Genomic DNA, 15891 nt, shown 5'->3' on the forward strand with positions numbered 1-15891 from the left:
AATCTTGTTCATGACCTTTGTAGTATGTTAACACTATTGGAAGTAAAAATAACTTGAACTCCAACAACTTCTTTTTTTTTTTATAAAGCTCTGACTTGTATTATGAGTCTGAGTCTGTGGTCTGGGAGAGAGTCCTGTAACTCTCTGTCTGCAAAATACAGTATATAATGACCAAGTAACTGAGTTATGCAAACAAAGTTTTTTGTAGCTGTTTACCTAAAAATGCAGCCAAGGCGGTTTTTAAAATAAACATTTCAAACTATTTACAGAACAATCAGCTGTTCTGCATCAAATCTGATGCCACACAAATTATTTGTGCCGCTCCAAAAAATAATTTCTGTCCACTATGAGATAAAGGAGTGAACAGCCTGATACCTGCAGGCCTGACAACAGGAGATGTATCACTGCTGCAACACCTGTAACATTCAGCAGTCGCCTCATTGTTCTGACACACACAACAAAACTATTGACCACACTACACACTAACTACACACTAACTACACAAGATTTGTGATCACATCTCAAAACACCGCCACGTTCCCCCTTCCTAAACAACTAAATGCCATGTTGCCATATCAACATGGCATTGGTCGACATGGTACATTCTTCGACCAATAGGAAAGGCTGGGGGAGGGAGGCTGTTTTTGCTCACAGGCGGAGAGTGCTTTCCTTTCCTTTGCTGTTTCTTCTTCCAGTAAATATAATCAACAATAGTATTCAGGAAGAAAAACAAACATTGCAGATATTTTTATCATAACTCTGGTTTTACGTGGCCGCTCAACACAATTTAAAAACTGGTATAAAGTCCACACTTTGTCCGTCAGTTGTTCCGTCTGTCCTGCTCACATCTCCAATGGTTGTACACGTTGTCATTAACGTGGCTTCACTCCACATCAGCCGCTTTGCTCGCTAAAACACCAGTGTCGGCACATAAGGACGCTGTCATAGCCTGTCAACGACGTGGATTAGCTGCGTATATACGAATGTGAATCGCATTATTGGCTGGACTATGGGATAAGGTGGCATCGTTCTAATCCTATACAGGAGCAGCCAGTCACTGACTCACACTGCAAAACAGGATTGTTAAAGTATTAATTTTAATTTCAATTCAGGTTAGATTTTTTTTTTGCGCACAGATTTTCTGTGCGCATAATGCGCATGCGCGCAGCTTAGAGGGAACATTACCTGTGGCCAATGGAAGTGATTGGAATTACTTAAATTCAGTCTTTTAGATGGGTGATTTTTTTTGTCCATCTGTGAACAAGTTCCAGTGCAATTGCTTTGCTTAGATCACTCAAAGACTTTTGACCATTTGTACTACTCTGCAGGTTCACTATGGACCTAAAACGTGTGCAGGTAACAAACTTCAGCTTCTGCATCAAACTGAGCCATTGAATATTCATGTTGATAATCATGGCCACCAACAAGAGCTGTGTCTCCACTACAACCCAGTAATAATCAGGAGTTTTAGTGTTAAAGTTTACAGGTTCATAGCATACCTTACACCTATTCTCGGATTCCTTCACTGACTTCCAGTGAGATAAAGCTCTACAGTGATAGGCCCCTGCTAAGCAGCAGAACGTCTGAGACCTTCACTGCAGCCAGCCTCTCTGATCCTCTAACCAGGGCTTTTCTTACTGTCCCTCACTCTAATTTTACAATCAGAGGAGATCAGTTACCAGCTTGCCTGACTCTGTTATTTGTTTAAAATGACTGCTGAAACCCAATTTTCAGCAGTTCTTAACCTTTCCTTAATCTTTTCCCTTTTATTTTTGGTCATAGTTTGCAACTGTATGCGTGTTTGAACATGTTTACTTAACTTCTGTATGTGGCTTTTTTTAAAACTGTGAAGTGCTTTTGTGTTTAAAAGTGCTATACAAATAAAGTTATTATTGTTGTTGTTGTTGTTGTTGTTGTTCTGTCATGGCAGAGTTCTGAAAGGCTGTGAACAATGGAAAGCCCTGAGCAGAAACTACCTGCTCAGTGCTGTAGAGTGTGCTAGTGTTGCATTGCTTTTAAAGTATGCATATAAAAGTTATTACATTCCAGTTCTTATATGAAACTAAATAAAATCGCCATCTAATAGCCATCACCATCACTGTCTTCTGTGAAAAATTTCCATGTGACCTTTCCAATGTGTTTAGCAGTAAATGGAAATCATTGGTAATCACCTAAACGTATCTCTACATTCAGTTACACTTTCTGCCAAATAGACGTTGCATCAGATGATGTGCTATGCTCTCACTCATTTCCCCAAACCTAACAATCAAATGATGATGTGTATTTTACCTTTAGTGGCCAGGCATGTTTACATGCAGGATATCCTTATGAACTTTAAACATCATGTAGTACACATAGTGCATCGCCTGCTTGAACTGATTTGATGTTGGGCTACAGTCCTGGAGAAATGTAGAATGTAAAACGTAAAACCGTTCACCTTCTGAACCCTTTACCTCCTTTGTCAGTTGTTTATCTTATTTTCCAGATGTGTGTTTACAAGCCCTGATATGTTCCTGTTGTTTAAAGACTTATTTATAGGTATATATTTTTAACTCTTCCATTGTTGGCAGGAAGTAAAAAGTGGAATCATATGTGAGGTCACTGGTAAAGTTTCTTTGTTAAAAATATGATGCATCCTGCAATTGGTTGGATTTTATAATGGTCAGATCAGGCAGTGTCCTCAGTTACTGAACCACCCGCATCCACCAACTCACGCTTCCTTAAATGTGTTCAACTCTGTGGCCTGAAAATGATACTTGTGATAAACATCACTTCAAAGTTCACACAGTAACATTTCATCCGTCTTGATTTCCTTTTGAGAGAAAAAGAGAAGCCAATGTTTACTGATCTAAACATTTATTCCATCTCCTCTATAGGCTAAAGAGAAGAGAGATGGCATATTGTCATCCAATGAGAACAGGTGTCGGCCACTATCATCAAGCGAGGTGGAGGGCGTATTGTGGCATGGCCCACGGACAATTTTTCTGCAGAAGAACTCACAGGGATTTGGCTTTACTCTGCGGCATTTTATTGTCTACCCACCAAAGTCCTTCCTCAATAACCTTAAGGTAAAATACTGCTTTCATTAGATGCACTTGAACTTTGAACTTTTCTTGTATTTGAAATCTGCATTACATTAACTCTCTGAGGTCTAAGCCATATTTTGAAAAATGGCAAAACTGACTTGTTATTAATAAAATGTGAATATATTTTGATGTATGTTAGAATTGTTATTAAAACCAACACTCCGTATTCTGATTGCCTAGGGTTATTTAGGATTGGGGTTTCCTGACAGTAATTTGAGCTCACAGGGTCAATCGAATTTTGTTAAATAAAACTTTGGTAACTTATGAGGTGTGGAACAACTATTGAACATTCTGGTAAGACTACCTATGTTATTCTAGCACATTTAGCAACTTCTCTTGCACTGATTGTTTTCTGGAATCAAAACTAAACTTAAAAAGTCTGAATCTGAATAACTCAACCCCATATACCTATATCATATATCATATTTGTTTTGGGATTTTTTTTTAGCTTATTAGGACTAGTGACATTCTCTTAGCTACGAACAGACATCATTAATATCATGTTAATGATGTCATTTGGTAAGTGGCAAAAGGGGAGTGAGGAGTTGTCCTAAAATACTAAATCAGTGTTTATTATTATTATCATCATCATTATTATTATTAGTAGTCGTAGTAGTAGTAATTTATTTAGAACATTTTTTATTGTTTAGCCATTTTTGTGTGGTGTAGCAGCAGGGCTCAGTGTATTTACATAGGGCTTTAGGTGCCAAGGTCAAGAATCAAATAATTCAGCATAGTATCAAAAGCCCGACGTGGACCAATTAGACCACCAATCCAACTGACAGAAAGCAGCATGTTAATGTGTGAGTGTGTTTATGGGAAACTCAGGCAGAATGCCATGGAGGCAGAGAAGCAGCAGCCAGACCTGGAGCAGTGCCCTGTGGTCTTTCTTATCTTAACACCTGCCCTGTTTCTTTCACAGGATGAAGAGAATGGAAATGGAAATGAAAAAGGTAGGTGTTTGCTGTTTCTGCTAACTTAATCAACCCCCCATTTTTTCCAAATGTTTACACATTTACAGGGGGTCGGATTTATATAATGAATCACATCAATATTACTTCTAAGTGTCTCAACATGTCCTTGGGCCCCTATTGTGTTATGTTTTGTAATGTGGTAAATGTACTGGATCTTATATAGCGCTTTAGTACTCTCCCAGAGCACTCAAAGCGCTTTATACAGCATGCCTCATTCACCCATTCATAGAAGTTGCAACATTGTATTTCTCTGCTTAAGTGCAACATTCACACACATGTGATCCATTAGAGAGCAACTAGGGGTTAATGTCTTGCCCAAGGATACTTGACATGCAGACTGGGGCAGCCAAGGATCAAATCACCAACCTTCCAATTATTAGGAGACCAGCTCCCCAAACAACAAACAGTGAGGATACGGGTTTATTTTGTTTGTTTTTACATTTACTTAGATCTGATATAACACTGTGGGCTTTAATGGTACTTTAACCAGGTTGCCAGAGGTCTTGGTTGGAGCCAATGGACACGATCTTCGTGAAGAGTGTGAAAGAAAATGGTCCTGCCCAACAAGCTGGACTGTGTACAGGTAGGATACATGCATCTTCACAACATGAATTACACACTTCATTCTGTGGTTAAAAATGTGAAATTTCCAGCTACCTAAAAACAGACGGTAACAGCTTTGGTTAGAGGCATTATGTTTTTGGATTGTCCAATCTAATATAAATGTATTTTGCCAGAAATGCCGGAATCTCAGGTTAAAGCTCACAAAACTATTTCAACAACCACCAAGCAGCTAAAACAGCAAATGATTAAAGAGCAGGTAATGGATTCGGCAAAAACATGTAAACACAAAGCGCAACCCAACAGCACATACGCAGACATGCCGCTGGGACATCTCGCAGATTCTGAAGCTGCAGGTTTCGTCACTCTCCGACCAAAATTCACTGAACCAGCAGCAGAAGAACATCGTCATCAGTCCATCACACTTCCTGTACAGCTCTCTCTCTCAGTTTATTTCAAGACAGGTTTACCATCAAAAATCTCTGTTTCCTCCATTATGTGCTTGGTTATTACCCTCAAATTTCTGCTATTCAAAGGATACTTGCTGTACGGAAGAAATTTGAGCTTTTACAAATTATACCTAATTATAAAACTCTTAGCTGTGTCTCTAATAAAACCTTTGTACCTTAGTTCTGCTTCACTTCAGCAGCATCAGGTAATGTTCATATGCACAATATACTGCAGAATATTTTTAAGGTTATTTGCTATAAAAAGACAGGGCAGGAAAATCTCCTTCATGTTTTTCTGTGTTTTATCGTCAGTTACTTTGAGACAAAGACCTCTGATGAAGTCTCATGAGCATCAGCTTTGTTGCTTACATAGATATAAAATTATGGATATGTACTGATAAATAATCATAATTATAATATTTCTAACTGTTTGAGTCAAAATTGAAGTGAATTGAATTGAACTGAATTGAATCGAATCGGGACAATGTGAATCAGAATTTAATCAGTCAATCAAATCAGTGACGATACCCAGCCCTAATTACAACATCTTAATTAGGGATGGGTATTGATAAGATTTTCACGATTCCGATTCCATTTTCGATTCTGTTTAACGATTCGATTCTTTATCGATTCTTTTTTTTTTTTTTTTTAAAGGAGAACACTAAGGGTTAGGGGCAACTTTTTTATATCTTCTCTTTGAACAAGGTAGAAATTTAGGAGTAACATGGCCTTACAAACCCAACAGTGAGATCTTAAGAGATCCTTAAGAGATCCAGCCTACGGCTCTTCAATGGGGTGTCACAGGGTCCCCAGGAAAAAAAATTGTAAATGTAAAATAATAAAATAAATATTCGTCTGTAGCAATAACAAAGTATAACATAAATTATTCTGTAGCAACTACACAAGAATATCCAGTAATGTCCCTGCCTACAATTAAACACATTCACTTACTGAAAATCGGGGGCATCTGCTGTGGCAAACGGGTGCAAGCCTTTGACCACAAACTGAGTCTCTGCTCGGTGACATTCGTCTATCCTGGCCTGAAAGGAGACGCTACCGGTAGACTGCAGCGAGAACTGGCAGCATCTGAGCCAGACTCTGTCTCTCTCATCATGGTCACCTAAATGCACAGTAATGGCAGGTTTGTAATAAGGCAGATCGCGCTAACATAATATGCACTGTTAGTTGATTATTTACCTGCCGCATTAACGGGAGAGGACGTGCAAACGTTACCGCTGCTGCTGGGTTGAGATTCACGAGTCCGGAGCGGAATTAAAAACATGACATTCATTTAAGGTCATCACGTGTTTTGTGAGCAAATGCTTTTGCATATTCGTAGTGTTTCCTCCCTTAAATGAATGAATGAATAAATCGATAAGGGAATCGTTTGCAAAAATGGCAAACAATTCCAAGGAATTGAAACAGTGGGAACCGGTTCTCAACAAGAACCGGTTTTTGATACCCATCCCTAATCTTAATACAGCCAGCCAAAATATGCGATAATAGCCCACCACTAGCTTTGACAATAGAATGAAGTACACGATCATTAGCCTATAAAACTATTCAGATCTATTCTCAGTAACGATCTGAATAGTTGTTTAGTCTTGGACCTGTCTGGGGTCATACATGTCAACATGGATAAAATTTACTGGCATAGTCATAAATCTTATTAAAAGATTATGGTATAATCTAAAACTGAATTATTATAATAACATATAACAATGTAATTTTATGACAGATTCACACCTATATGTGTATGTTATCATATCATGTATATGTTAATTTTGTATTTGGAACAATGTCAAGAACAGAAAGAAAGAGAACTACAGTGTCCAAAGATGTGCAGTCAGTGATATTAGGTCAATTCCTGAGTCTAAATTACAAATAGGTGTGAATGTGAATGGTTGTCATTCTTCCTATGTTAGCTCTGCAAATACTTGCAACCTGTCCAGGGTATACCCGCCTCTCACACTATGGCAGCTGGAATAGCCTGCAGTCCACTCATCAAACTGAATTGGATAAGTGGAAGAAAATGGATGAATGGACAGATTGAAATTTCTTGTCTTTACCTGTCTTCGCAATATAGAGTAGTAAGACTTAAAAAAGTTTGTTCAGAGACTAATAACACACTATCAATGAATAAATGGGTTCAAAAGTTACCAAATTTGGGTGGCTGTAGCTCAGGAGGCAAAGCAGGTCATCTACTGAGTGGAAGGCTGGTGTTTCAGTCCCTGCCTGCTCCAGTCTGCATGCCACATATTTTTAAGTTGCTTTTTGATATATCCATCTCTGTCACGGTCGATAGCAGGGACTCAAGCACAGAGCAGGTTGACGTTTCCAAACACAGTTTATTTATAACACCAGTGCAGAATATATACAGTGAGGGGGGAAATCCAGGGTTCCAAAGGTCCAAGGGGAAGCTCTCTCACACTCGTTCTCGTCTTCACGCCCAAATCACACACGTTTGCACAGCAGGATGGTCACAGGTCCGGGGAGGAAAACTATCACACAGGAGAGGGAAATTACTCACAAGTCACAAAACACTTAAGCAAAGATTCACAGGAGCTGAGAGGATCACTAACGTGTCTCACACAATCATCCAGCGACGAGAGGATCTGCGTCCCAGCCTCAAATAGTGGACAGGTAATGACAGCTAATCACGAACAGGTGTGTGGGCCAAGGGCGGGAGCCCGCAGTGAGCTCCGCTCAGGCAGAGAGAGGGAGAGGGAGAGAAAGAATACAAAACACATGTAGCCTTGCGGGGCCGGCTGGGCAGACACGGGGACCATGACAGTACCCCAGCCTCCCGACGACCCACCAGGCTTACCTGGATGCCTGCGATGGAAGTCCCGAAGCATATCCTTATCCAGGATAGCCGCCCGAGGCACCCAGGAACGTTCCTCTAGCCGGTAGCCCTCCCAATCCACCAGGTACTGAAAACCTCTACCCCGGCGTCAGGAGTCCATGATGCGGATGATATTGTAAACCAGCTGGCCATCCACGAGCCGGGGGTGGTGGCGGGGGCCTGTAAGGAGGGCACAACGGGCTGGAGGGCACCGGCTTGACCTGGGACACATGACAGACATTATGAATCCACATGTTGCGCGGCAGTTTGAGACAGACAGACACAGGATTGACAATGGCGTCTATGGGAAAAGGACCAATAAACTGGGGTGACAGTTTCTTGGATTCGGTCCGTAATGGCACAAAACCAGTAGACAGCCATACCTGTTGTCCGACGGTCAGCGAGAGCCTTGTTCCGTTCTGCTGTGCGGAGTAGAGCGGCCCGAGTCGCATGCCAGGCACGGCAGCACCTACGGAGGTGAGCCTGCACAGAGGGAATGGTGTGCTCACCTTCGATCGCTGGCAGCAAAGGCAGCTGGTAACCCAGGGACGCTTCAAAAGGAGACTTGCCCGTGGCGGTAGAGATGTGGCTGTTGTGTGCGTATTCAATCCACGGAAGCTGTTCACTCCAGGTTGATTGGTTATGTGAGGCGACACAGCGGAGGGCAGCTTCAAGCTCCTGGTTGGCCCGCTCCAATTGTCCGTTACTCTGTGGATGGAATCCGGAAGAAAGACTGACCTTGGCCCCCAGCGTGGAGCAGAACTCCCTCCATACTCGGGATGTAAACTGCGGCCCTCTGTCCGAGATGACGTCCTCAGGGATCCCATGGAACCTGAACACATGGGAGGTGAGGAGCCGAGCCGTCTCCAGGGTAGTGGGGCGCTTCAGGAGGGCAACGAAGTGTGCAGCCTTAGAGAAATGGTCAACAATGGTAAGTATTGTGGTGTTACCTGCAGAGGTCGGCAGACCCGTGATGAAATCCAGAGAGATGTGCGACCATGGATGGGCCAGTGTGGGAAGAGGCTGAAGAAGACCCGGTGGAGGACGGCTGGAAAGTTTGTTCTGGGCACACGTTGAACAGGCTGATACATACTCCCGGGCATCCTTAGCCATGGTGGGCCACCAAAAGTAGCGTCGGAGGAAGGATATGGTGCGGAGGACCCCCGGATGGCACGAAAAACTGGTGGTGTGAGCCCACTGGATAATTTGAGGGCGGACGGTTAAAGGAACGAAGAGGCGGCCGGGCGGCCCGGTTCCCGGATCTGGTTCGGTTTCTTGCGTTTTCTGGATTATTGACTCGATCTCCCAAGAAACAGCTCCAATCACACAGGTGGCCGGGAGAACGGGTCCGGGGTCCGATTCCTCCCCCGTGACGGAGAACTGCCGGGACAGGGCGTCTGGCTTCACGTTTCGTGACCCTGGCCTGTAGGTGATGGTAAAGTCAAAACGAGTAAAGCGCAGCGCCCACCTGGCTTGCTGGGAATTGAGACATCTGGCCGAGTGAAGGTATTCCAGATTTTTGTGATCCGTCCATATGACGAACGGCTGCACTGCTCCCTCCAACCAATGTCTCCACTCCTCCAGAGCAAGCTTGATGGCCAGGAGCTCCCGGTCCCCGATGTCATTGTTACATTCTGCGGGAGAAAGACAGCAAGAATAGAAGGCACGGGGTGAAGCTTACCGTCCTCCTGTTGGGACAGGACTGCCCCCACCACGGAGTCCGATGCGTCCACTTCCACAACGAACTGCCATGTGAGGTCCGGTTGCCAGAGAATCGGTGCAGTGGTGAATCTCTCTTTGAGCAGGGTCAAGGCTTGCTGAGCGGCAGAATCCCACTGAAAAGGAACTTTCGGAGAGGTGAGTTTAGTGAGAGGGAGAGCGATTCTGTTGAAATCACGGATGAATTGTCTGTGGAAGTTTGCGAATCCCAAAAAGCGTTGCAGTTGCCGGCGATTTGGAGGTGTGGGCCACTCCACCACCGCTCGCACCTTCTCCGGGTCAATCCTTAAGTTCCCCCTCTTGATGATATAGCCCAGAAAAGCCACCGAGGTCACGTGGAACTCGCACTACTCCCACTTCACAAAGAGCCAGTTTTCCAAGAGGCGTTGCAGGACCTGCCTCACGTGAACTTGGTGCTCCGTGAGTGTCTTAGAAAAGATCAGAATGTCATCCAAGTACACAAAAACACAGCAGTTAACAAAATCACGAAGCACATCATTAACCATTGCTTGAAACACAGGAGCATTGATCAGACCAAAAGGCATCACGAGATACTCAAAGAGGCCCAAGTGTGTATTGAATGCAGTCTTCCACTCATCCCCCTCCCTGATGCGCACCAGATGGTAAGCGTTGCGGAGGTCTAGTTTGGTAAAGACAGTCATGCCCTGAAGCAGCTCAAAAGCAGAGGAAAGCAACGGCAAAGGATACTTGTTCTTTACAGTGATCTGGTTATGGCCCCAATAGTCAATACATGGGCACAGCGACTTATCCTTCTTGTCCACAAAAAAATACCAGCCACAACAGGGGAAGAGGAGGGGCGAATCAACCCCGCTGCAAGCGACTCCGTGATGTAATGTTCCATAGCATCTCTCTCAGGCTGGGAGAGGCTGTACAGTCGGCTAGAAAGCAACGGGACTCCGGGAAGGAGATCGAAAGCGCAATCGTATGGGCGGTGGGGGGGAAGGGACTGCGCACAATCTTTACAAAACACATCCTGCAAATCATGATAAACCCACGGAACCGCTGAGAGGTCTGGGGAGCCGAGCGGTGAGTTAGTGGGCAGAAGTGGGACGGGTGGAGTGGCTGCCCGGAGGCAGTTCATGTGACAATTCACACTCCATCCCATTATGTCACCTTTTTCCCAGTCAATGTGCGGGTTGTGGAGTACAAGCCAGGGGTGATCCAGCACTAGTGGGGTGAGTGGCGCTGTAAACGAAAAAAAAAACAAATCCTCTCCGTGTGATTGCACGAGAGGGAAAATGAAAGAGGTTCGGAAACATGTGTCGGAGTCGCGCAGCCCGCTGGCTGTTGTGGAGGTCCCATGAAAACCCAATGGCTCATGACCCGAGCGTGTGTGTGCACTCTGGTGTGCGCATACTCGGTCATCCACCCAAATACACAGGGTCATAAGAGCATCTAGGGAGGAAGGCAGTTCACGAAGCATCAGTTCATTTTTTATCCCATCATTAATATTAGCAAGTAATGCACTTTTAAGAGCCTCTTTCCCCCATTTCGTCTGCTCAGCCAAAGTAGAAAAATCAATAGAAAAATCGGCCATGCTCCGCTTACCTTGTTTGAGCGCGAGTAAGTGTTGGCCAGCGACGGCTGGATTCCCTGTCAAACACACTTTTAAACTTATCGAGAAAATCAGAAAAAGTGATTTCAGGGTTAACGTGAAGCACAGCTTGTGCCCAGGTCAGAGCACGATCCTGGAGCAACTGGACAATAAGCGATTTTCGCACCATCATTAGAAAAGGCTTGCGGCTGCTGGCAAAACTGAAGGGCACATTGAGTGAGGAAACCAGCGCACTTATCAATCTCTCCAGTGAAAGTTCTCGGTGTAGGAAGAAATCTGTCAGATTGAACGGGTGTAGGAGCAGGTGATGTAGCACTTACTGCTGGAGCTGGCGCCTTCTGAGCGGCGGCGGGTGGAGTTGCCGGCAGAGGTGTTCGCTGGGCCACAGCCTGCGTGAGGTTTGTGAGCTCTGCCCGAATGTGAATAAACATTTGTTCATGTCGCTCCAGCATCGCTGCCAGTGTGGCAAGAGTGGGGGTCGAGGTTGCCGAATCTGCTGAGTCCATTTTCTTGGCTGGATGATTCTGTCACGGTCGACAGCAGGGACTCAAGCGCAGAGCAGGTTGACGTTTCCAAACACAGTTTATTTATAACACCAGTGCAGAATATATACAGTGAGGGGGGAAATCCAGGGTTCCAAAGGTCCAAGGGGAAGCTCTCTCACACTCGTTCTCGTCTTCACGCCCAAACTCACACACGTTTGCACAGCAGGAAGGTCACAGGTCCGGGGAGGAAAACTATCACACAGGAGAGGGAAATTTCTCACAAGTCACAAAACACTTAAGCAAAGATTCACAGGAGCTGAGAGGATCACTAACGTGTCTCGCACAATCATCCAGCGACGAGAGGACGCAGATCCCTATTTGAGGCTGGGATCTGCGTCCCAGCCTCAAATAGTGGACAGGTAATGACAGCTAATCGCGAACAGGTGTGTGGGCCAAGGGCGGGAGCCCGCAGTGAGCTCCGCTCAGGCAGAGAGGAGAGAGGGAGAGGGAGAGAAAGAATACAAAACACATGTAGACATGCGGGGCCAGCTGGGCAGACACGGGGACCATGACAATCTCTGTGTGAAATATAGATAGAAAGCACTTAATCATAGAAATATAGTTTTTGTATGAATGGGTGAGTGAGGCATCTTGGATAGAGTGCTTTGAGTGCTCAGGTAGAAGGCAGCAAAGCGCTATATATAAGAACCAATAGATTTACCTATTTGATGCAAATAAATGTAGTCTAAAGCCCTTTGAGTGGTTAGTAAGACTAGAGGAGTGCTATATACACACTACTATATAGCACTCCTCAGGTGTGGGATTAGAGCTCTGGGTAGCTCCCCAACTGGGTCTAGAGAGTATTTTAAATTCAGGGAATTTAAAATAGAAAGTAGCTCGTCCACAGAAGGACTGGTAGCTCCCCTTACGATAAGGGTTCAGATCGCGCGAACAGGTGTGAAATGTGTGTGTTTAGTTAGTTTGTTTGTTTGCTTGTTTTAATCAATTTTAAATCATGCTTTTTATTTGTTTTTGTTTCTAATGTCTCTGTAAAGCACTTTGAATCACCTTGTTGTTGAATTGTGCTATACAAATAAATTTGCCTTGCCTTGCCTTGCCTTACTAAGACATTTGCCAAGTGCCACTGTTCAACTGATTGCTAACGTAAAAACAACAACACAGCACATAGGCATGCAGATACGGCCAAGACCATTAGCTGAAATTTGAACGGCTGACAATCAGAAACTGTTCCCACACAACAACTAGAGAGTTTAATGCCAATGTTTGAAAAAGTGGTGAATGGCTAGACTGGGTTGAGATGTTAGGACTGCAGTAACTCAAATAAACACTCGTTAAAACAAGGTATGCAAAAGAGCATCTCGAAATGCGCAAAACCTTGAAGCAGATGTACTACAGCAGCAGAAGACCACACTGTGCACCATTCCTGTCAGCTACAAACAGGGAGTTGATGCTTTGGCATGAGCTCACCATAACTGGACGACAGAAGATTGCAACAATGTTGCCTGATCTGAGAATTTTGCTTAAACAACATGAAAGCAACGATCTATCCTGTCTCATGTTAATGGTTCAGCCTGCTGGTGGTCTAATAGTGTGGGAGATATTTTCTGGGAACACTTTAGGTCCTTTAGTAACCCAACCACACACCCTGTGCATGCAACTTTTTTTTCCTTTCCTCTCTTAGTGTGTGTGCCTTTGTGTCTTCCAGGGGACAGACTGGTGAAGGTGAATGGGCAGAGCATTCTGGGGAAAACCTACTCTCAGGTTATAGCACTCATCCAAAACAGGTTGGAGATTTTTTTTTTTTTTACATCTCATTGATTACATCTAAATTCTTTATCAAGGATTAGACTCATTTTTATGGTATTATTTATTATTTTTTTGTAGTGAAAACATTCTGGAGCTCTCTATTATGCCAAAAGATGAGGATGTGTTGCAGTTGGTAAGTGTGAGTATAGTCTTTCTTTAATATTCTCTTCTTCTCTTCTTTTCCCTTGTGACTTGTGTAACCATCAGTGAGCTAGCCATCAGTGTAACAACAGGGGTTTAAATTTCTGCTTCAGTTCATTCAGAAACTGTTCAAATGTTTGTGCATGGACAGAAAGGACTTCATTATCAGCTGGCATGCACAGGTAACTGTGTAATTAATTAATTCTGTTAAAAGAGAAGGGGATGAGATAAAAATAGATCACCCAACAAAGAACCTGTTGAAAATGCTTTGAAGTTTTAAAAGCTGGGTTCCAATGTTGGTTGTACGGTAAAGATTTACAGACAAAAAGCCAGAAAAAGTGCTGCATAGTGCATCCTGACTGACTTTGCCCACTCTGCCCTCTTGCTGCCCCTGCTGTTCATCCTGTATTTCGATTTTACATTGTCTCCTCCCCCCTGCTGTCCTCAGGCATACTCCAAGGACGCCTACATGAAAGGCAATGAGCCATACTCAAGTAAAGCCCGAAACCTCCCAGAGCCACCACCTCCTTACTATCCGTCAAACAAGCCCAGCTCTACTTCCTCACAGACTAGCCGCAACATTTACAGCTCCCTTGACAACTGGCAGTGTCGAACCAGCCCTGTCACCCCACCATTAGACAACCGCCGCCCTGCTGCTTCTACTCCCCCCGAGTGTTGGTTTAGGAGTCCTGAGGATCCAAGCGTTCGATTTGCCCCATTGGGGGGACACCGCGGACGGTCCTCATCTGCCATTACTGCACTGGACTTTCACTTTGTTAACCACAATGCAGCCATCGCTTCTGCAACTCTACCTCCACCTCGGAAAGCTCCTGCCCATGTTCATGTTGGCACCCTCTACCACCAGCAACTGTCAGACTATAGCCACATTCATGGCACAGAATGCATCTCACCCCAGTATCGCAGTATATCTCAGGATCATTTAGCTGAGCTGGGGTTGGGCTTAACAGTTACTCCCAAACCATCAGCTACTGCTGTGGCTTCTTTAGAGCAACGGAGAAGAGAAACCTTCCTGCATCACCAGGCAGCTGCTGCTGCCCACTATTCCTGTTGGTTCAGCAGCTGTGGTAGTTCATCAGGACCAGCAAAGAAGTCCTGTTCAGAGACCCTGCTGGCAGCCTATGCCGAATATGAGCACAACTACGGACGTTCTATGGAAACACTGGCCCAAGCCTCCGCTCTGGTCAGTCCACATTCTGAACAGACTTCACAAAGCTCCAACATGATAAAATTCAACATACAAAAAGACCTGAGAACCTCAGAACCTCAGCACCAAAGCACAGGAAAATCATCTATCACAACTGCTTCTACAGGGCCTCCCAGTGAGAGACAGTCAGGTCAGCAAGTAGCAGAGCCCCAGAAAAGGAGAGGAAGAGAGGAAGAGCAAGTGGGCTACAAAAGCTACAGCCCTACTTTTTCCCACAAAGCTGGTCATGTCTTTCAGCAAGCCCACTCCTTTAGAGAGCCTGGCTACAGCAGCCCTCACCTTGACTGGAGGCCTGCCACCAGAGACAGCCCTGCTGATACTGATGTAGGGTCCAAGTTCATTACCCCTCAGTCTGCATTAGAGGAGGAGATAATGGAGCACCGAGAAGTCATCTCCCCTGTATCTGTGACTCAAGAGGTGGTCCTAAGGCAGAAGCTGCCTCCAGGTCGTCATACACCCATTCAGACTCTGCAACATTCGAACTACAACACACCTGTGGAGTCCACAGAGCTGCCTGGTTTGACACTCTGCACCTCTCCTGTTCCTGCAGAGACTATTCCCAACCGCAGGTCCAGCGGCAACCTGGCACAGAATGTATTTGATTCCTTATCCTCTATTCCCTTCATAGGTTAGTAACCTTTCCTCAAACTTGCATAGTTATACGGTGTCAGATTGTAACAAATTTAAAGGTTATAATGAATGCTTTTAAATTGGATATTTACAACAATGTTAAAAGTGCTATTTTATGTCATTATTCATTATTCTCAACATTTCTTGTCTAGTCTGCTGACAGATGGAGAGAAATAAAATATATCAAAGAGATCTTTAATATATGATCCAAAACTAAAACTTGAGGGTTAGTTCACAAAACTTACAAAAAATGCCACTGAAGGCACAAATAATCTTTAAGATCCTGTCAGCTAGGCAAATAGCTCAGCAGCATTGTCTCAAAAGCACTGTGAGTGCCAGTCTTTTTACCATTTATCAAAATTATATCACAATA

The 15891-nt window shown here is 44.2% G+C and overlaps 1 protein-coding gene across 2 annotated transcripts in view; it reads left to right on the plus strand.

The window, feature by feature from the left end:
- LOC146663016 (rho GTPase-activating protein 23-like) overlaps positions 1 to 15891 on the plus strand; it is a 55461-nt gene that overhangs the window by 16819 nt on the left and 22751 nt on the right. The window contains exons 2-7 of one of the 2 annotated variants that reach the window (XM_085415592.1): positions 2877 to 3068; positions 4009 to 4039; positions 4551 to 4643; positions 13422 to 13500; positions 13601 to 13661; positions 14112 to 15516. In XM_085415592.1, the coding sequence (XP_085271718.1) occupies positions 2877 to 3068; positions 4009 to 4039; positions 4551 to 4643; positions 13422 to 13500; positions 13601 to 13661; positions 14112 to 15516 (1861 nt within the window). The remainder of the gene's footprint in view (positions 1 to 2876; positions 3069 to 4008; positions 4040 to 4550; positions 4644 to 13421; positions 13501 to 13600; positions 13662 to 14111; positions 15517 to 15891) is intronic. The other variant, XM_085415593.1, reaches the window with a different exon arrangement.

Source organism: Rhamphochromis longiceps, linkage group LG8 (assembly GCF_057381845.1).
Source record: "Rhamphochromis longiceps isolate RC_006_pf linkage group LG8, R_longiceps_female_GT1.1, whole genome shotgun sequence".
In the NCBI taxonomy this organism is placed as follows: Eukaryota; Metazoa; Chordata; class Actinopteri; order Cichliformes; family Cichlidae; genus Rhamphochromis; species Rhamphochromis longiceps.